At 36.5% G+C, this 22,057-nt stretch overlaps 1 protein-coding gene across 6 annotated transcripts in view; it reads left to right on the forward strand.

Annotated features, from left to right (window-relative positions):
• Positions 1-2,257: 2,257 nt before the first annotated feature.
• The window catches only part of LOC136043864 (mannosyl-oligosaccharide alpha-1,2-mannosidase IA-like), a 71,252-nt gene continuing 51,452 nt past the window's right edge, over positions 2,258-22,057 (forward strand). Inside the window, exons 1-2 of one of the 6 annotated variants that reach the window (XM_065728822.1) lie at positions 2,258-2,327; positions 15,693-16,263. In XM_065728822.1, the coding sequence (XP_065584894.1) occupies positions 15,703-16,263 (561 nt within the window). In that variant the 5' untranslated portion in view covers positions 2,258-2,327; positions 15,693-15,702. Of the gene's footprint in view, positions 2,498-6,366; positions 6,450-13,543; positions 13,679-15,692; positions 16,264-22,057 lie in introns of those variants that run through there. The other 5 variants (XM_065728820.1, XM_065728819.1, XM_065728824.1 and 2 more) reach the window with 5 other exon arrangements.

Consider the following 22,057-nt stretch of genomic DNA (forward strand, 5'->3'; position numbering starts at 1 on the left):
TGGGTGATCGTATCGATCCAGTCGTCCTAGAATATCGCCAAAGGGCTGATTCGAACAGAAATTAAAAGTTCTAGTGCCCTTTTTGAATTACCAAGTAATTGAAGGTCAACTAGGTGCCCTCTCACGCTTTTTTTTCCCCAAAGTCACCCGGTTAGAATTTGGAAATAGCCATTTTGTTCAGCATGATCGGAAAATCTAGTAACTATGTCTTTGAGGATGACTTAACCCCCACATTCCCTGGGGGAAAGGCTGTAAGTAATGAACTTTGCCCATGGGAAGTATACAGACGATTTCAGCTGGTATTTCTTCTGGTGGGGGGGGGGGCGGGTGATTTCCAAGCATTATTTAAAAATATGATCAGAAATTAAATTTTTTTAAAACAAGTTTTTTCAATTCAAAGTAAGGAGCAACATTAAAACTTAAAACGAAGAGAAATTATTACGTGCATGAGGGGGTTCGCCTTTTCATCAATACCTCGCTCTTTGCGCAAAAGTTTTTTTAGTACTTTCAAAAGAGCTATTTATTCTAATTAAACGGTCTTTGTGATTCAGGGTTCATTCTTAAAAAATTGGAACAAAATTCGAACTTTAGCGTAAAGAACGAGGTATTGACGAGGGTGTGAACCCGCTGATATCCGCAATAATTTCTTTTCGCTTTAAATTTTAATGTTGCTCGTTACTTTCAGCTTAAAAACTTTTCTTCTTCTTTTAATAGCCATAGCGGTACTGTCACTGAATAATCTTACTATTCTTCCAAACATTTTTCAACTGTGAAAAAACACCTTGGGCCTTGGCTACTCTACTTTAATATCTTCACTGTACCCTTTATCTGTCTTTATTAATAGTAATACTAAGATAAATGAAGCTACCCAGTTGATCGATCTTTTCGCTACCCAAAGTCACCTTTTCATTTTCACTTATTCCTAGGCGTGGCGACCTACTCTTCTTAACAATAAATTCTCAAACCTATTCTAGCATCCAGAACTCACATATAGTGAGGATAAGTGTTGTCGTATGTAAAAATATGCACTATTTAAAAAATAATAAAGTATACAAGACAAAATTTAGAAAACAAAAAGGGACACTAATTGTAAGATAGGCAATAATAAGAAGAAGAAGGCAAACCTTCAGGGTTTATAAAAAAGCTAAATTTACAGTGAAGCGTGCGTAATTAATGTCGCTGATAGCATTTCAGTTAAATAGTTATCATATAAGTATTTGCTGCTCTCTTGTATGAATCCCGTTCGGTAAAGTTAGTTTTTAAGCTGATCTGTTGAAAAAGGGATACTCGAACGCATTGTGAATGTCACAGTTACGTCAAATAGCGGTACTGTTAGTTATATGACGCCACCATAGTGGTGATGAACAGTTCTGGGATATTTTTTTTTTTTGCGTGTTGAAGTGAGCATTTTGTTTCAAACACAAGTGATCATAACAAAAAATTAATTGTTATTAATTAATCAGTAATTAATTGTTATTACAAATCTAAGTGGTTTGGAACTTACATTCATGTAATTACGGGCAAGGGAGCTATAATTAATGTAAATATATTTGCTGACTCGAGTCCTTTGACAATAGAGCAATATTTTTCGAAAGAGAGACAATCTAGTAATTAATTGACTCTACGAAGAATCACAAAACGTTATGCAATATTAAAGAGAAAAAGTATAAGCAATCCCAGTTGATGTAGTAAGATTTGAAATGGACCCTCGATAACACTTTTTAAAAATCACACTCATCCAAAATATTTTCTCGTCTTTCAGTGCTTCTTCCTCATTCAAATATACTTGGAATAATATTTCCAAATTGTTCGTTTTTCACCAAGCAAAATACAGTGCTCGAATGATTTCTGAGTGACTACAATTGCGTACGGTCGCACCACTTATTAGGAAACCACTCATGTTTTGGCAACAGTTTTGGCAGAAAAATTTTACGTAACTTAATTATTTAAAAGTAAAACTTAAAATCAAATTCTAGCCTATGTCTTTTAATGTTCTATTCACTTATTATAAACTCAAGCGTTTATTAAACTTTCCATAATATTTCCGATGAACGTGCAACTAAGCGAGGAAGATGGAAAGCTATGCAGAATAATTTTTGAACAATGAAAATGAATAATGATTATAAAAAAAGAATATGGATTTGAATTAAACGAAACCAAGAAACAGAAATGAAGATGACAAAAAGCTGGCAACTCCCATTTTTTGATGGCCTAAAAACCAAGAGCACTCTATTTTTTCAGCAATCTAGATGGCAACCTTTTCACCCCCTACAACAATTTTCTAAAAATGTCAAAATTAGCTGTAGGCTGTTTGTAAAAAATTGAAGGTTAAGGCCAAAAATTCCAGATTACAGTATTTTGCTTTATTATCTATTTGATCTTAGGAAAACCTTACGAACAGTCTAGCAACTGATGTGCTGCATATCATTAAGGATTAACATCTAGACTGTGTTGGTGGCTTTGGCCTACTGTGACACTGAAGTAAGCTGAATTTTTGGTAGGCCTATATCAAATTGGTATCGAAGCACTGAAATTGGACCTATACTAATTTGGATCAGATTATGTTTTTTTACTCTTATTCTTTTCATAAGTTGTAGAGATCACTGATATTTTGCTAGGCGATTGCTGCAGCTGTAGGTCTACTGCATAGGCTGAGTTGATTTTGCCCAGTCCATATGACTTAGTTTTATATAGCCTTCGAAAAAGACAGGTAAATACATAGAAAGCTTCTATGGTTGAGACAGGGATAAGGTGAACATACTAGCCTTCATTAATCTTTTTTATAGGCTACTCTCCAAATAATTGTTCCTTATTATTTCCATTAATTCTCTCTAAATAATTAGCTAGGCTAATAATTGTTTCGCTTTCAACTGCACCCCCTCCCCCTTATGGTCCCAAATACAGCCCCAGGATATAGGTTTTAACTAATAATGATAGATGGTAATAAGCTGGCTGCAGCTTAGGTAAGCTAATTACCATCTATCAGTATTATGTATAAGAGTCAGGTTGGCCTCAGAGAATGTATTAGGTATTTACTAGACATCCAAATTCTTGCTTATAATATTGAGAATGTTTTTGTTAATCACATTCAGTCTGTCATGTTTGCTTTCCTTGTTAACCACATCCATAGAACATTTTCTGCTAATATTCCATATCTGAAATTAAAAAGAAAAAATTCAGATTTAGGTCTAATGGTTTTGACATGTCAAAAAGTCCAATCACAAAGATAACAAACTATTGTCAAGTATTGTCCTAAATGGTAGTACTAAAAGATTAATTAATTGTTAAGCTGGTAAAATTCTAAACAAGCTACTTTTTGCTATCTTGGAAAGTGGTTAGGTTAGGAAAATGAAATTTTCAGGGATGAATTTAAAGACAAAAGCATGTTCTGGCCAGATATTCTGAAGTACCCACTTCTACTTCTCCCTCTAGAGGGTACTGATCTTTAAAAACTCGTTGTTTTATAAAAGTGAAAACTTGCAAAATAGATCTTCTGCTTAAATGAAGTACAAGAAAATTATTTTCAACTTCACAACTTTGCTCAATTCTAATTTATGAGGTTTTCAAAGATCTGCCAATATGTTTCACAAATTTAGAAAAACACCATTGAATTGGTCAAAAATTCTACTCAGATACCAGGAGTTCATTTTCTAGACCAAAATCAGAGAAAAGAAACTGAAAATTAAGGTATAGCCTAATGTTGTTTTGTCAAAATTCCAATAGGTATATAAACCTGTTAGGTAGGAAAATTTCTAAGGCATAGACATCAGAAGAGGGTTAACATAGTAGCCATATGTTTTGCCACTTGGCAAAACCTTTCAGAGTATGTTTTTGGCCCTGGATTTTGTTATTGTAAATTTTACTTTCCTAACCAAACCACTCTCCAAGATAGCAAAAAGTAGCTTGTCTAGAATTTTACCCAAATGTTTGGCATGTTTTAACCAATTTTTTTAACCCATTTCTTTTGCCAAAAATATCGAATTAGGTATAACTTCAGGGTATATTTGACTTTAGGCTTTAAATTGGATTTGCTAGTGAAATGACTATTAAATTAGAAAGAGCATGAAAAAAGGCATTGAGTAGTGTGTTCACTTTGTCCTAACCTCAGTTCTGGAATCTTGTATATGTTTACCAAGAAAGAATGAAATTCTATACAAGGGGGGGGGGGCTTTTAGCTACCTTGAAAGATCTTTTATGCAATTTCCTAAGCCTCAAATAATGATGAAGACCACACTGCCTTTCCACAATACAAATACAGAAGAGAGATTAATGAGGACTTTTTTCCCAAGATAGTGTACAAACAAAACCTATTTGAATATTTCAGCCCTATATCTAAGAGCCATCTTCAGCAAAGAAAATAATAAACAATAGCACACTTACAATAAAAGTATACAAAATATTCAAATAGGTTTTGTTTGTCACTGTCTTGGGAAAAAAGTCCTCATTATTCTCTCCTCTGTATTTGTATTCCTAAGCTTCTAGAGATGAAGAAGAATTGGAGATGGATATAAGCTTGAAAACACTTTCTTGGGGTATATTTTTTGGTTCAAATTAATTCCAGAAAGTTTCACTGGCCTAACTCAACTAATTAACAAGATAACAAAAAACTTTATCTAGAAATTTACCCCCCCTTCCCCCCATAAAAATAAATATACCATCTGATTCCTATTTGAAGTTCTTTGTAAATATAATAGGATAGGTAAATTTATAAATTTTGTGATTAATTTACTTGCTAAAAGACAAACATACCAGCCAATATGCCTTTTAGTTTTCTCTCTAAATGTACTAACTGTTATTGTTAAAAAATTTACTCTGAGCACAAAAGGGGTTTCAAAGTGTGTAGTGATGCATGGTTTCTGATGTCTTTTGGTAGTAGAACAAAGAAAAAGCATACCAATCAATTTCTCATTGAGTGTTTTTTAAAAATATAAAAATTACTACTATCACAGTTGTCTGAAAAGGCTCCCCTGATAGAAAACCCGAGGATAAGATTACCAGTAGGCTAGTAAGACCCCTGATAATTATCTCAACAGTCAGACATCTAAAAAATGATTTTGTTGCTTAGAACTTAGATTTTTCGCCATTATATTCATCCAATCTTCTGAATAAATATGCCATTAATTTTAATTTATTATGAATAAACAGTGCTAACCACTGATTTTTAGTTGTGGAGCCTCACCACAAATGCAGGCTTTTAGTATGAGCCTAATCTTGGATAAAGGATCCTGAAATGGCAACACACCATATCAATCAGAGACAGGCCCAGGGATCAACAGATTTAATCACTGACAAGTATTGTAAAGAAGAATTAATATATTTAGATATGCTAGACTGTACAATAACTTCTACTTCAGCTTAAATGTTGAAAAAAGGAGTTTTGTAAGGAGGTTCTGACTTCCTGTCACTTTGCATACATGTTGGAACATGTCATTGTTCTGCTATACTTGGTATTTGCCACCTGGTGTACATGATTTCTGGGAAACTAAGGAAGGACATGGTGTCACTTCAAGGGCTCAAAAGGGAATTTTTAGTTTTTTTCAATACACCCACAAGACGAATATTTCGTCTTTTAGCTTGTGAACTATTCAAAGTATTGGTAAATTTACTGCCTAATAACCATGGCTTGTGAAATTCCCCTCTCCTCCCCCTTAATGGAGCTTGATATACTCACAGGTTGTATGTAAAAAAAACTGATTTTGTGAGTTCTCCATTAATTTGTGGGCTTATTTTGCAAGTTGATTCATTATGCTATATATCCAAAATAAAGAAAAAAAAATATCTGTTGAGCCTAGAAGTATATCTGACCATATTAAGGTGGAGAGGACTGGACTGGGATGGAATTTTGACAGCAGTGATTTTCTTGGACATTAAATAATAATTAAACTAAAAGCACCTCTGATAGTCTGTTTCCAAACTAAAATTTATGTCAGCAGAGTAGTTATTACCTTGGACTTGCACCCTGTGTTTGTAAGGCTGGGCTTGAGTCCTGGTGTTTCTATTTTTTTTTTAAGAAGGGTCAGTGTGTGACTCTGTAAGCTCAGATGATATGCCCCCAGCCATGCATAGAACTCCCAGCCCAAGGCAGAGAATCAGGATATCAATGCCCGTGCTATGTGGATCATTGTCTGTGTGCAAAAAAAGTTAAGTCATATCTGAAAATCCAATAAATATTCTGAATTTAGTGAAATTCAATTAAGACATGGGAAAGTAATTTTAGCTCTTGCCCATCCCAACTTCTTAGGCTATAAAAATATGACAAAGTCAGGTTTGGATCTGGCTATTTGGCTAAAAGGCATGTCTTTGCTGTCATGACAGGCAGAGGCGTAGCTTCAGAATTTTTATTGGGGGGGGGGGCAAGAGGGCTCTACATCCAGATAGTCAATGTTCATGTACTATCCTTCAGAGGAAACCAGTGGCAGTTCTGGCTCTTCAATTTGCTTATATTTATAGTAAGTATTAAGTTTTTTTTTTATATAAGTATTACAGTAAGTTTATTAACTTACTGCCAACTGCAAGCTCTACTTTATTTTAATAAAGATGAAATTTCAAAACTACAAAGTGATTATAAATGTTAGGTTTTTTATTTCAAATTTACAGCCCAAAAATTTCTGCACCGGCGGCGAATGTCCCCTCAAACCCCCTCCTCTAAAACCACATATAGGGAGAGGGATGTAACGAAACTTGTGAAAAACAAAAGCCTAAATCTGTTTTAAAGATGTTTGAAAATTCTTATTATTCTGTTATGAATTTTCTCCTGCTAGTGTAAGGGATAATCAAGTCTTTTTCTTGAAAGGAGCCATCACAAACATGAGCCAAAGCTAAGGCTGGACCATCAATTGGATCCCGTTTGTTAATTAATTTGGTCAAAGTTGAGCTACTTTCACTGTTAAGATTGTCTTCACTTTCTGTTTTTGTATTACAATAAGAAGACGTCGATTGAAATCAAATCCCTTTTCGATACCTTCTTCTTATTCCACTTTCTGTTGCTTTTTTAAAGTTAGTTCTGTGCCAAAGAAAGACAGTAAGGAGCTGTGCCCTTTATTGGTTTTATTTGCCTGTTATAAGCAAATAAAATCGATACGAATTTTATTTATAATAACATTATTGAACACATCAATGTTGAGAGCTAGACAAAACAGGTTACCATCTTACGTCGCTCAGCCTATGGACGCGCGTATTCTGAATGAATAATTTACTGAATATGTAGCAGCCCAGCCCTCCCCATTCAGGGACCACATGACACGTGCTCTTCCACCTGATATGGGGGAAGGGGCGAATGTACAAAGTAGTTAAAAAGTAAATATACCTGTTCTTTCCCTAAGTCTTCAATAATACATTTTTCTTCAAGCGATAACGAAGAAATTGTTACTATTTAGCTAAGACGTTACTCGGTAAATTCAAAAACATTACAGAACATGTAAATAAACAATGTACACGTATCCAACAAACATAAATTAAGAAGTGGATCCAGCTGTTACTAAGACTGTCCGCAATGAGTAGCTGCAGACAACAGTAGTGTAGCCTACATTAAACAAGCTTTCGGGAGGGTGATGGGGAGTTTAATAAGTTCGGCTTTCTTGCCAGCTTTACCGTTAATATTGAAGTGCATACCCCCTCCCACTTCCTTCAACTCCTGCGCTCATCATAGGAGACTAAATCTCGCAGTTGAACTACGCACTATCCCAACAGCTACGTGGATCGCTTCTTTCAGTTGCATTGGATTTGAAAATGACGTCTTAGCAAATCAAACAGTTCACCCTTTAAATTGCCATAGTTGAAACCTTATACAGGAAAATTACAACCATTGAACAACAAGAAAAAAAATCCCTTTTTTTACAGGGACAGCAGTGATATGTCCTTTTATTTTTGTTCGTCTCTATTGAGGCACTGGAATATAATAGAGATCTGTTTAAGGACTCATAAAAGCCAATTATTATGTCTTATCTTTTTTATGGCACTTGATATTAACCAAGTGACATATAGCAATCGCAAATTCTGTCGGTCTGTCTGTCGGTCCCGGTTTTGCTACTTTAGGCACTTCCAGGTAAGCTAGGACGACGAAATTTGGCAGGCGTATCAGGGACCGGACCAGGTTAAATTAGAAATAATCGTTTCCGCGATTTGACCATCTGGGGTGGAGTGGGGGCCCTGTTAATTCGGAAAAAATAGAAAAAATGAAGTATTTTTAACTTACGAACGGTAGATGAGATCTTAATGAAATTTGATGTTTGGAAGGATATCGTGTCTCAGAGCTGTTATTTGAGCTACGATAACAGCTCTTTGATCTTGGTGGGAAAAATAAGCACAAGTCCTAGATACATGATTGACATAACCGGAACGGATCCACTCTCTTTGTGGTAGTTGGGGGGGGGTAATTCTGAAAAATTTGAAAAAATGAGGTATTTTAACTTACGAACGGGTGATCGGATCTCAATGAAATTTTATATTTAGAAGGGTATCGTGTCTCAAAGCTCTTATTTTAAATCCTGACCGGATCTGGTGACATTGGGGGGGGGGGGGTTTGGGGTGGGGGAACCTAAAATCATGGATAACGCTTAGATTGGAGGGATCGGGATGAAACTTGGTGGGAAAAATAAGCAGAAGTCTTAGATACGTGATTTACATAATTGGAACGGATCCGCTCTATCGGGGGGGGGGGGGGGGGTTAATTCATAAAAATTAGAAAAAATGTCGTATTTTTAACTTATGAAGGAGTGATCAGATCTTCATGAAATTCGGCAGGCGCATCAGGGACCGGACCAGATTAAATTAGAAATAGCCGTTTTCCCGATTTGACTATCTGGGGGGCAGTGGGAGGGCCCGTTAATTTGGAAAAAATAGAAAAAATGGGGTATTTTTAACTAACGAACGGTTGATCAGATCTTAATGAAATTTGATGTTTGAAAGGATATCGTGTCTTAGAGCTCTTATTTAAATCCCGACCGGGTCTGGTGACATTGGGGGGAGGGGGGAGTTGGGAAGGGGAAACCTAAAATCTTGGAAAACACTTAAGAGTGGAGGGATAGGGATGAAACTTGGTCAGAAAAATAAGCAGAAGTCTTAGATACGTGATTTACATAATTGGAACGGATCCTCTCTATCGGTGGGGGGGGGGTAATTCTGAAAAATTCGAAAAAATGACGTATTTTTAACTTACGAAGGAGTGATCGATTCTTCATGAAACTTCATATTTAGAAGGACCTCGTAACTCAGATCTCTTATTTTAAATCTCAACCGGATCCAGCGTCATTGGGGGCAGTTGGGGGGAGACTGGCAATCTTAGAAAATACTTAAAGCGGAGAGATCAGGATGAAACTGGATGGGAAGAATAAAAACCTGTCTAAGATACATGACTGACATAACCGGACCGGATCTGCTCTCTTTGGTGGAGTTGGGGGGGGGGGGTAATTTGGAAAAATGAGGTATTCCTAACTTACGAAAGGGTGACCAGATCTTAATGAAATTTGATATTTAGAAGGATCTTGTGCTTTAAAGATTTAATTTTAAATTCCGACCAGATCCTGGGACATTGGGGGAGTTGGAAGGGGGAACCGGAATTCTTGGAAAACGTGAAAATTGGGGTATTTTTATCTTGCGAATAGGTGATCGGATCATAATGAAATTTGATATTTAGAAGGAACCCATGTCTCAGAGCTCTTATTTCAAATTCCGACAAGATCTTTTGACATTGGGGGGAGTTGGAGGGGGAAATCTTGGAAAACACTTGGATTGGAGGAATCGGGATGAAGCTTGGTGGATAGAATAAGCAAATGTCCTTGATACATGATTGACGTAACCGTACTGGATTCGCTCTCTTTGGGGGAGTTGGGGGGAGGCGTTCAGTGATTTGGCGAGTTTGGTGCTTCTGGACGTCCTAGGACGATGGAAATTGGTAGGCGTGTCAGGGACCTGCACAAATTGACTTGATTAAGTCGTTTTCCCAGATTTGACCATCTGGGGAAGGGGTTAAAGGGAGAGGAAAAATTAAAAAAAATGAGGTATTTATAACTTACGAGTGGGTGATCGGATCTTAATGAGTTTTGATATTTAGAAGGACATCGTGACTCAGAGCTCTTATTTTAAATCCTGACCGGCATTAAGCCTCTGATTTTCCTTTTAAATCAATTTATTGATTCTTAGAATTTTGCTAGAGCTCATACCATATGAGCTATTGGCTCTTAGCTCTTCTTGCCTCGTCACAAGTGCCATATGAGCTCTTAGCTCTTGTTATATATTAGACTGGATAAGGCCGTCACAAAGTGCCACATGGTAATCTAAAAGTGCAATTTGGGTGATATTTTTGGAATGGAAAGACTGGGCCAGACACATGGACATCGTAGGGAGCTAATTATGGGCTCATTTATAAATTAATTTTTATATTTAATTGCTGTTTATAAATTTGACTTAATAAGGAAATCATGAAGTGTCATATGGCACCCAGAAAGTGCACTTATGGTATTATTTTCGTTAAAAGAAATAACAAAAAGGGTGGTGTCCTAATAATTTGTTCTCCAATTTATTGGAGGGGGTAATTGTCCCCCTTGTCTTCTTCTCCCAAACGACGCCACTTGTGACAGGAAATTGTTGTTTCTGATAATTGCTGGCAATTAGTTTTAAACTATCTGAAAAATCAAATTATTGATTTAGAATATTTAGAACATTTTGAAAATAAAAAATAGAAGTATTAAAAATAAGACGATGATTTCTTCGTTTAAGAAATAACATTGGAAGACTTGCTTCATTTACAGCTTTTCTTCATTTGAATTTTGAAAACCTATTTATAAATTCCTTGCCCAAGATCTTTTTCAAACATTTTTAGGGACGGTTAATTCGGAAAAATTAGAAAAAAATGAGTTATTTCTAACTTACGAACGGGGTGATTGGATCTTAATAAAATTGGATATTTAGAAGGATATCTTGTCTCAGAGCTCTCTCTTTAAATCCGGACCGGATTTGGTGACATTTTGGGGAGTTAGAGGGGGGAACCTAAAATTTTGGAAAACGCTTAGAGTGGAGGGATCGGGATGAAACTTGATGGGAAAAATAAGCACAAGTCCTAGATACGGGATTGACATAACCAAAACGGATTTGCTCTTTTTGGGGGAGTTAGGGGGAGGGTTAATTCTGAAAGATTTGAAAAGATGAGGTACTTTTAACTTACGAAGGAGTGATCAGATCTTAATGAAATTTCGTATTTAGAAGGACCTTGTAACTCAGATCTCTTATTTTAAATCTCGACCGGATCCTATGTCATTGGGGGGGAGTTGGGGGAACCGGAAATCTTGGAAAACGCTTAGATAGGAGAGGTCAGGATGAAACTTGGTGAGAAGAATAAGCACAAGTCCTGGATGTGTGATTGGCATAACCAGACTGAATTCGCTCTCTTTTGGGGATTTAGAGGGGTTGTTAACTCGGAAAAATTTAGGTATTTTTAACTTAAGAACGGGTGACTGTTCGTGAGGTATTTTCAAATTTGATATTTAGAAGAAACTCATGTCTCAGAGCTCTTTTTTAAATCCTGACCAGACCTGGGGACATTCGGGAGGGGAGTTAGTTAGAGGGTGAAACCGGAAATCTTGGAAAACGCTTAAGGGTGGAGAGATCGGGATGAAACTTGGTGGGTAGAATAAGCAAATGCCGTAGATACGTGATTGATGTAACTGGACTGGATCCACTCTCTTTGGGGTAGCTAGGGGGAGTCCAGTGCTTTGGCGAGTTCGGTGCTTCTGGACGTGCTAGGACGATGAAAATTCGTAGGCGTGTCAGGGACCTGAACAAGTTGACTTGATAAAGTCGTTTTCCCCGATTCGACCATCTGGGGGGGGATTGATCCTTTCAAATCAATCTTTTGATTCTTATAATTTTGCTAGAGCTTATGCCATATGAGCTCTTGGCTCTTCCGGCCCAGTCGCAAGTGCCATATGAGCTCTTAGCTCTTGTTCGCACTTGGGATTGCGGTAGAGAAATGGTATCAGATGTGCCTCTTAAACTTTAAAATTTTTCTCATTGCTAAAGAAATTAGAGTTTATCCTTTGCTCCTTTCTAGGTAATGACGTTAGAAACTTTGCCTAAAAAAAATTCAACTTTTGAACTAAGACAGATAGACTTTTTTTTCGACGGCAGTCGATAGCTCTTAATGAGCTGATTAAAGTATATGTCATCCAGTTTTTGTTAGAAAAATTCCTTCGGGAGATATACCAGTTTGAAAGTTTAAAGGGGTTGACAACTTCAGTAGTAAGGTACACACTGAAACCAAAAATTGGGCGATACCAATTGTGAGACAGTCGGCTGTTTGCTCATAATCGTCTTCGGCAATGAGGGGTTCGCAACTTTTGCTAGTTGGTGCACCAATTATTTGTTTCCGGTGTATTTGATGGTAAGACCAATTTGGTTCCAGTGGTAAGACATATAGGGGACTTGTAAGTAATAGTCGGCTCTTAGGTTACAATCATCTTCAGCGATAAAGGGTTTGCAACTTTTGCTAGTTGCAGTGAGGGGTTCCCAACTTTTGTGAGGTGGGGTACCTAGTATTTAAGATACCTAGTATAATCCTTACAGAGTATACCGAGTATATTCCTTACTAGTACAATCCTTAGTACCTAGTATAATCCTTACAGATTAACAACTGCAATGTTTAATCAAAGCGAGGAAACAAAACCAAAGTGTTGCTCTCGCAACACTTTACTCGGCGAAGCCGAACAAAGATTTCTGCAACACTTCACGTTGCCCATGCAACGTAGATCCAGTTCAACTTAAAACAAGGAGCAATATCAAAACTTAAAGCGAACAGAAATTAACTTTTAACACGTTCGTGACGTTCTATGACGTGGCTTGTGCTAGTTGTGACATTTATTTCTATTAAGAGACTGGTTGTATTAAGAGAGGTTACAGCTGCCACCGCCACTGCGAAAAGAGGTCCTCATAAATACTGACAAGCCCTTAAGACTGGCAAGACTAAAACTCCCAAACTATTTTTTTAATGAGCTATTGTTTATTTAATGATCTCGTTTACTTAAGTTGATGATTTTAGTATTAATCCCCTTGCATATTGATCTATTCTGATCGTTGACTATCAACTATTTTGAGTGTCTTTACTAATAAAACCATAATTGAAAACAAATACTAAACAATTAGCTAACATCATTATTACTACAGATCATTAAAGCTAATCAGACTAACGTTTCACTCAATGGAGTTATTAGAAAAAGAATAATATTCTAAAAAATAATTCCGAAACTTTAAAACTTATCTGTTCTTACAAGTAAACAACTATATCTATATTCGTGTTACAAATAGTGACGTCGCTCAAAGGATTGAGTGAGCATTAGTTCAAATAAAAGCCACAAAATGTAATGAAATATTTCTCCTTTATGTATCAGCTAGTTAAAAATAAAACACGAAGCAGACGTAATAGAATTCGGCCATTAACAATCTGATTTCTAAATATAAAAAAGCAGCACGGACAGATGAGATTTGAGACTCAACGTCTGAGAATAGATACTATAAACGTCGTCTTCTAACATGGTCTTATAGCTACAACACAGGCTCCAGCACGTGGTTGGAGAAGAGGAGCTACCCGTAAAGAAAAAACAGTCATACTCAAAGATGGCATCTTTGCGGAAAGAACAATAATTGAGTTCGTCATAGGAGGATATCACGGTCATCAGGTTCACATCAGGTGTGTGATAATTTTGGTGTCCTAAATATGATTTGGTGTCCTGCTGTCCTAAATGAACGACATAGCCTGAGCGATAATGTGTTGCTCTCGCAACACTTTACTCGGCGAAGCCGAACAAAGCTTTCCGCAACATTTCACGTTGCCCATGCAACGTAGATCTAATTCAACTTAAAACAAGGAGCAATATCGAAACTTAAAGCGAACAGAAATTGTTACCTACATGAGGGGGGTTGTCCCCTCCTCAATATCTCGCTCTTTACGCCTAATTTTTTTGAACTTTTAACAAAGCTTATTATTCTAAATAAACGTCCTTGGTGTTCCAGGAGTTGTTTCTTAAAGAGCTGGGACAAAAAGTCAAACTTTAGCGTAAAGAATGAGATATTGAGGAGGCGGCAACCCTCCTCAAATATGTAATAATTTCTGTTGGTTTTAAGTTTTGATATTCCTCCTTACTTTCAGTTGAGAAAACTTTTTTTTTATTTAAGCTAAAGACTAACTACTTTACTGAGGGCTCGTCGACTTTCAGAAGTGACGTACTCCAGGTGGTGCTCGCCAAGCCAGGTGAAAATGGGCCATGCGCGGTGGAACCGCATGGCACACGTGGTGTTCTGAGATGTACAGAAGGTGGTGGAAAGTGGGTGACCCCTTGAAATTTACATAAATTGCAACGAGAGTTATTAAAAAAAAGGATGAAAACTGTATGGTGTGATTTTTTAATTATAGTTTTAATTCATGACGTGTTGACATTAAGAAACATACCTTTCAAAAATATAGTCATTTGATTTTATTAAAGCTTAAAAAAAAATGTCACTAGATTGTAAACTCATTTCGGCATGGCTTCAAAATTAAGTTATCATTAGACATTAAGTGCACAAGAGGTAGCATTGAGTAGGCTACCTAAAGTGGTAATTTGTACAAGTTTCTGTTATTTTTTTGTTAATAGTTAGAAAAACCATGGAGGGCGTGATGGCAAGTCCAAGCCCGTTCAGGGGTGCCAGTTCATGAAATGTATGCAGGGGAGCAAAATGTACTTTCCAAAATCTGGGGTGGTTAATAAAAGACCTAAGGCCAAACAGGTCTACCATGATAACACAAATAGAGATAAATCTTGAGAAAAATTATATTAAATCCCTATAATTTGGTTCATTATCTTATTATTTTTATTCAGTTGCTTTTGTGCGTTCATAAGAGTATTTAGCAAACTGTATATTTTCTATGCTGTGTTGATTATGGAGCAGCATTTGTATATACGTTGCTTTGATCTTTTTGTTTTTATTGTTTTTGATTTTATCACTTTTTTCTTTAAATGGTTATGTTTCAGTTTTCTGTTCTTAACACTGAGGACGCCTAGTTTGATATAGATGAAATACACATCCTTATTGTTGTCTTTTATTTTCTTTGTACTGGCTGGCCATAAGACTCATTCTTTTGTTGTTGTTTTTTTTCGAGATTTTAATCTCCCTTTGTCTTATTAAGGTGGGTGATTTTTGGGATTTTTTTTATGGAAAATACCAAAAAGATATATTTTTCAATGGAAATACTAAAAAATGTATTTTTCAAAATCTGGGGCTGGGGGCCATTCACCCTCCCATTTCAACGTAGATAACTTCGAAGACCACACTGCCTTTCCATGACGAAAGTAAAACAGTTCAAAATAGGGATGATACCTTTTTATTGACAGTGAATAGATATAAACTTATTTAACTGGATATTTCGAACACATATACAGTGTTCATCATCAGCAGTATAAAAGTTTATATCTATTCACTGTCAATAAAAAGGTATCATCCCTATTTTGAACTGTTTTACCCTCCCATCTCAATTATTGCTCCTGTGTCTGAAGCTCAGGATGGGGGCAAAACATGCTGGAACTGGGCTTCAGGCACAGCGTAAATTGATATGCTTGTCAATAGCCATTTCAATAAAAAAAATTTCCTCGCCATAGGCAAATTGATGTGTTAGTTGTGTGATAATCATAAAATAGGCTCATCATACTTATTTCTTTTTTTTATAGTACTTCTTTTATGGCTGCTAAAATGGGACGTATTGCTGGACTGGCCTTTCCCTCAAGGAGGACTATTAAACTAAAAGAGAGATACATATTTTTGATTCTTGTTCTAACTGTGATAGTATTTTCTATAACAACAATTTTCCTCATTCCTGATCTACGGAGTAGTTCAGCTGATAAAGTGTATCAAGTCTATGTTCATGTACAGAATGCTGCTCCAGACATATTGATACCTCAACCATCCAGTGCAAATGAATTAGTTGGTGATAATCCAGACAAAGCAGAGTTAGTACATTGGGGTGGGATTAATAAACATGGACAAATGGATGAACCTGATCCTCATTTACTAAGTGACAAAGAGCGTCTGAAGAAAAAGATAGATGCATCTGAAACTATACTTGAGAAACCTAAGGTACAGGACAAGGCTGAGGATGGTGAAGCTCCTGTAATAAAACATAGAGGTCATGAACTTAGGCCTGATAGTGATGTTGATAACACAGATAAATCAGTTGTTATTACAAGTGGCGGAGAAGATAATGAGGATGATATCAGGAAGAAAAGAGATACAGTAAAACAAGTAATTTAACTTTTTTTCTTTATTGCTTGTTTTTCATTAAGTTTGATTTAAGACACAAATGCAGACTCGAGAAAAAGCTAATGAACAAGTTTTGAATAGCCTGCCACATTTTTGATGGGAGGATAGTAGAAATGGGCTTACTAATGCGTGAAAAACGACTTGCTTGATTTCCAGGGTGGAAGCCTTAGCTTCTTGAGACAAACCAGTATTTCCAGAGTTCAAGTTTTTTAAATTCCTCTCCTTCCACATGATTATTCTCTCTCCCTCCTCTCTCTTGCAATCTCTCCCTCTCTCGTATTCTCACTCACTCCTGAAGTTTTGAATATTTATACTTATTTAAATGAAATGAGATGAGCCTAACATCCAGAGAAAATGTATTCTTTTTTCTTAGGGAGGAGGAGTAGATTTCGGTGAATTGGACCTCTTGTTAGGAAAGGGCTAACATTCAAAAGGATGAAGGCACAGTTTTTGGAGTATTCTTTACCAGCAATCTTGTCTTCTGTATTTATAAGAATGGTCTATGGGGCCTGATTTAAATTTGGTAGGGATTAGCTGCTTGCACTTTTGTTGTACCTTAGAGGGCTTGGGTCCAAGTCGATAGACATGTGTTACGTGTGCGACCCCACATCTGTGACCCACGAGTGGCAGCTATTTTATCTATGTTTTATGCTCTAAAATCCCAAAATTTATCTAAATTCAAAATTCTAAAGAATCTAAAATTTATGCTTTTTATGTAATACATTGTTTTTAAGATTGTGGTTAGCATTGGAGAAGGTCCCTCAGTTGTATCCCTCCAAGTGGAGAATAAATGTTGGGTAAATTGACTTGAAATTGACCTCCCCTCTTAACTTGAAACAGACGTGATATACTTTTCATGGAAATTTGAAAAATTTAGACCTAATAAATCAGTTCCCCCCCCCCCCGCACCTCATAAAGAAGACACACTTAATTGAAAAATGAAGTTCAGTATTGCATTTGTGAAATACGGTACATAAATGAAGACGGGCGCCAATTCACGAAAATGAGGGGAGTAGAGATCAAATTTTGTTTAATGAAAATACAAAAAGGAATTTTCTATGTCTAGGGATCAGGGATTTTTTTTTTCAATTTTTCCAAAGAAACTACTAAAAAGATATTTTTTTTTAAACCTAGATGGGCAATTATCCCGTCTCCAGTTGGCACCCCTTCAAATGAATGAACTCCAAATGAATGTAGAAATGAATGGATGAGCTTATAAATAACCATCTCTAGAAACTATTTTGTCGTGGGGACTGAATATACGTATAAGTTTCAGGACAAATGTTCTGATGCTCAACAGTATGTCTTCTGGCACTGGGTGGTTTTACGCATAGATTTTTGACAGTTCTAGACCGATTAGCTGTATCAGAACTTTCGCTGAAAATTATTCCTACTTTCAACTTATTTGGGCTAGAACTTGTGTTTTTGGCTTAAAGGAACACTCTGCTGGTTGTCAAACAGTTCGTGGTAACGAACTGTAGTCAGGAGTGTCGCTCAAAATTATTCCTACTTTTAACTTATTCGGGCTAGAACTTATGTTTTTGGCTTAAAGGAACACTCTGCTGCTTGTCAAATAGTTCGTGGTAACGAACTGTAGTCAGGAGCGTCGCTCAAAATTATTCCTACTTTTAACTTATTTGGGCTAGAACTTGTGTTTTTGGCTTAAAGAACACTCTGCTGGTTGTCAAACAGTTCGTGGTAACGAACTGTAGTCAGGAGCGTCGCTCAAAATTATTCCTACTTTTAACTTATTTGGGCTAGAACTTGTGTTTTTGGCTTAAAGAACACTCTGCTGGTTGTCAAACAGTTCGTGGTAACGAACTGTAGTCAGGAGCGTCGCTCAAAGTTATTCCTACTTTTAACTTATTCGGGCTAGAACTTATGTTTTTGGCTTAAAGGAACACTCTGCTGCTTGTCAAACAGTTCGTGATAACGAACTGTAGTCAGGAGCGTCGCTCAAAATTATTCCTACTTTCAACTTATTTGGGCTAGAACTTGTGTTTTTGGCTTAAAGGAACACACTGCTGCTTGTCAAACAGTTCGTGGTAACGAACTGTAGTCAGGAGCGTCGCTCAAAATTATTCCTACTTTCAACTTATTTGGGCTAGAACTTGTGTTTTTGGCTTAAAGGAACACACTGCTGCTTGTCAAACAGTTCGTGGTAACGAACTGTAGTCAGGAGCGTCGCTCAAAATTATTCCTACTTTTAACTTATTCGGGCTAGAACTTGTGTTTTTGGCTTAAAGGAACACTCTGCTGCTTGTCATAACAGTTCGTGGTAACGAACTGTAGTCAAGAGCGTCGCTCAAAATTATTCCTACTTTTAACTTATTCGGGCTAGAACTTGTGTTTTTGGCTTAAAGGAACACTCTGCTGCTTGTCAAACAGTTCGTGGTAACGAACTGTAGTCAGGAGTGTCGCTCAAAATTATTCCTAATTTTAACTTATTCGGGCTAGAACTTGTGTTTTTGGCTTAAAGGAACACTGCTGCTTGTCCAACAGTTCGTGGTAACGAAATGTAGTCAGGAGCGTCGCTCAAAATTATTCCTACTTTTAACTTATTCGGGCTAGAACTTATGTTTTTGGCTTAAAGGAACACTCTGCTGCTTGTCAAACAGTTCGTGGTAACGAACTGTTTGACGGAGCGACCCGGCTCAATAGTAAACGAAACTCTAAAAAACGGAATTTCGATGCTAAAAGATACATCAAAAGAATCGGATTTTTATGCTGATTTTAAATATATAATATAGTTGATCCTATTTATTACAGTACTTCCTTCATTAGTAAGGACGTCCCCGTCTCTCAAGAGGTTTTTTTCAAAAGAAAACTCTCGCACTTGAACAACTCTGCTTCACCTCAGTCTTGATGTGCAGGGTACTATTTTGTTTGTAGACGCCTTAGAATCAAACAGTTCGTGGTATCGAACTGTAGTAAGGAGCGACCCGGCTCAATAGTAAACGAAACTCTAAAAAACGGAATTTCGATGCTAAAAGGTACATCAAAAGAATCGGATTTTTATGCTGATTTTAAATATATAAGTTTCATCAAATTTAGTTTTTTGTCATCAAAAGTTACGACCCTGAGAAAATTTGCCGTATTTTGGAAAATAGGGGGAAACACCCCCCAAAGGTCATAGGATCTTAACGAAAATCACACCATCGCATGCATCGTATCAGAGAACCCTATATAAAAAATTTCAAGGTCCAATCTACAAAAATGTGGGATTTCGTATTTTTTGCCAGAAGACAAATCACGGGTGCGTGTTTATTTGTTTGTTTTTTTTTGTTTTTTTTTCCAGGGGTAATCGTATCGACCAAGTGGTCCTAGTGTTGCAAGAGGGCTCATTCTAATGGAAATGAAAAGTTCTAGTACCCTTTTTAAGTGACCAAAAAAATTGGAGGGCACCTAGGCCCCCTCTCGCGCTCATTTTTTTCCCAAAGTCAACGGATCAAAATTTTGAGATAGCCATTTTGTTCCGCATAGTCGAAAACCATAATAACTATGTATTTGGGGATTATTTACCCCCCCCCCCCACAGTCCCTGGGGGAGGGGCTGCAAGTTACAAACTTTGACCAATGTTTACATACAGTAATGGTTATTGGGAAGTGTACCAACGTTTTCAGGGGGATTTTTTTGGTTTGGGTGTGGGGTTCAGGGGAGGGGGCTATATAGGAGGATCTTTCCTTCGAGGAATATTTCATGGGGGAAGAGAAATCCAATGAAAAGGGCGCTGGATTTTCTAGCATTACTATTAAAAAAAAACAATAAAAATATAAACATGAAATAATTTTTTCAATTGAAAGTAAGGATTAAGCATTAAAACTTAAAACGAACAGAGATTATCACGCATATAAGGGGTTCTAAAAATACATTAGCATAAAGAGCGAGGTATTTAGGAGATAAATACTTTGCTCTTTATGCTAAATTATTTTTAGTAATTTCAACTATTTATTCTACGGCCTTTCTGATTCAGGGGTCATTCTTAAAGAACTGGGACAAAACTTAAGATTTAGTGTGAAGAGCGAGGTATTAACGAGGGGACAAACCTTTCTGATATAATCAAAAATATAAGAATATAGAAGTTTGTTACGTAAGTTAATTCTTAAGTTACGTATATTTTTTATTAATAAAAACGTTCGTTAAAAAATTAAAGTTCTAGTTGCCTTTTTAAGTAACCGAAAAATTGGAGGGCAACTAGGCCTCCTTCTCCACCCCTTATTTCTCAAAATCGTCTGATCAAAACTAAGAGAAAGCCATTTAGCCAAAAAAAGAATTAATATGCAAATTTCATTTTAATAATATATGTACGGAGAGCCAAAATCAGACATGCATTAATTCAAAAACTTTCAGAAATTAAAAAAAAAAGTTTTTTGAAATGAAAGTAAGGAGCGAGATTAAAACTTAAAACGAACAGAAATTACTCCGTATATGAAAGGGGCTTTTCCTCCTCGACACCCCGCTCCTTGCGCTAAAGTTTGATTCTTTCTCGCAACTCTACTTTTGAAAACAATAAAAACTTTAGCTTAAAGAGTGGGGTGTCGAGGAAGAAAAGCCTTTAATGTTCGAACTTTAAAGCGAACTTTAATTTTCTGTTTGAAGGAGCCTCTGATGGTCTACTATCAGCTGTTTGATACGATCGCCTGTAGTGAAAAAAGACAGAAGAAAAACATTAAGCACGCCCCCATGACTACCTTTCTCAGAAAAAAAACAAACGAAATTCCGAATTTTGTATGAGGAGGGCTGAAAACTCCATTCATAGGTTGTTAGGCCTGTTGAATGTCATGGGGTAATTTTACCAATTCGCATTCCTCATGGAGTTTCTCCCCTCGTGACACTAATTTTTATATGTAACCAGAGGTGTAAGTTGGTTTTTTTCAAGAGGCGTAAGTAGGTTTTTCAAGAGGGTTTTCAAGAGGTTTTCAAGAGGTGTAAGTAGGTTTTTCAGTTTTTATTCAATGTCAGTTTTTTCATTCAATATTTTTTTCCATTGAATATTTATGGTTAGTCTGTAAGTATCCCAGTTTCTGGTATAAACAATGCCGTATCCAGATGGGGAGGGGCAGGGGTTGACCCCCTCCCCGTGATTTTTGCCTGAATGAAAAAACGTAACGAAAATGCATACAAACAAATTTTTTATACGTTTTTAAAGGTTTTTTGCAATCCCCTACTCTCGAAAAAATCCTGGATGCGCCCTTGGGTATACAGCTTCTAAAAATGTATGAGATTTCCCTTTATCTACTTAGTGACTGATTATACAAATTTGCACCCAAACATGCTCTAGGCTTTTCCTCAGAAAGGATCAATTGAAGGGAGCGGGTTCAAGACCAAGGTTTGATCTGACTTTCGTTTCGACTTTCAATTTCATCATGTGGTCATATATGTGACACGTTTGCAAGATTTCTATAGTATAAGAGGCATTTAAATTAGTCCCTTTTTAGAATAGTCTCTTAAAATATTTAGCATTTTCAAACTTGTTTTTATTATATGATTAATGCAGGTTCAGTGCAATATAATTGGTTTCTGCAAAAATGAATCTATCCAGAATTGCGTTTCGTAAGGAAACCAAGCTACTTATCGGGACAGAGGATTACTTAAATATAAGTGTCATAGAGTACCCATTATTAAATTTTCAATTTATGAAAATTTAAAGGGCATGAGGGGTTTAGGAATCTAGAGGGCGGGACAAGTTTGTCGATTTCTGTTCAATTCTTTTCAATAAAAATAACCAGAGGCATCTTTCAATAAAAAAAAAAAAAAAAAAAATACCGCCTAAAAC

Source organism: Artemia franciscana, chromosome 2 (genome assembly GCF_032884065.1).
Source record: "Artemia franciscana chromosome 2, ASM3288406v1, whole genome shotgun sequence".
Lineage (NCBI taxonomy): Eukaryota > Metazoa > Arthropoda > Branchiopoda > Anostraca > Artemiidae > Artemia > Artemia franciscana.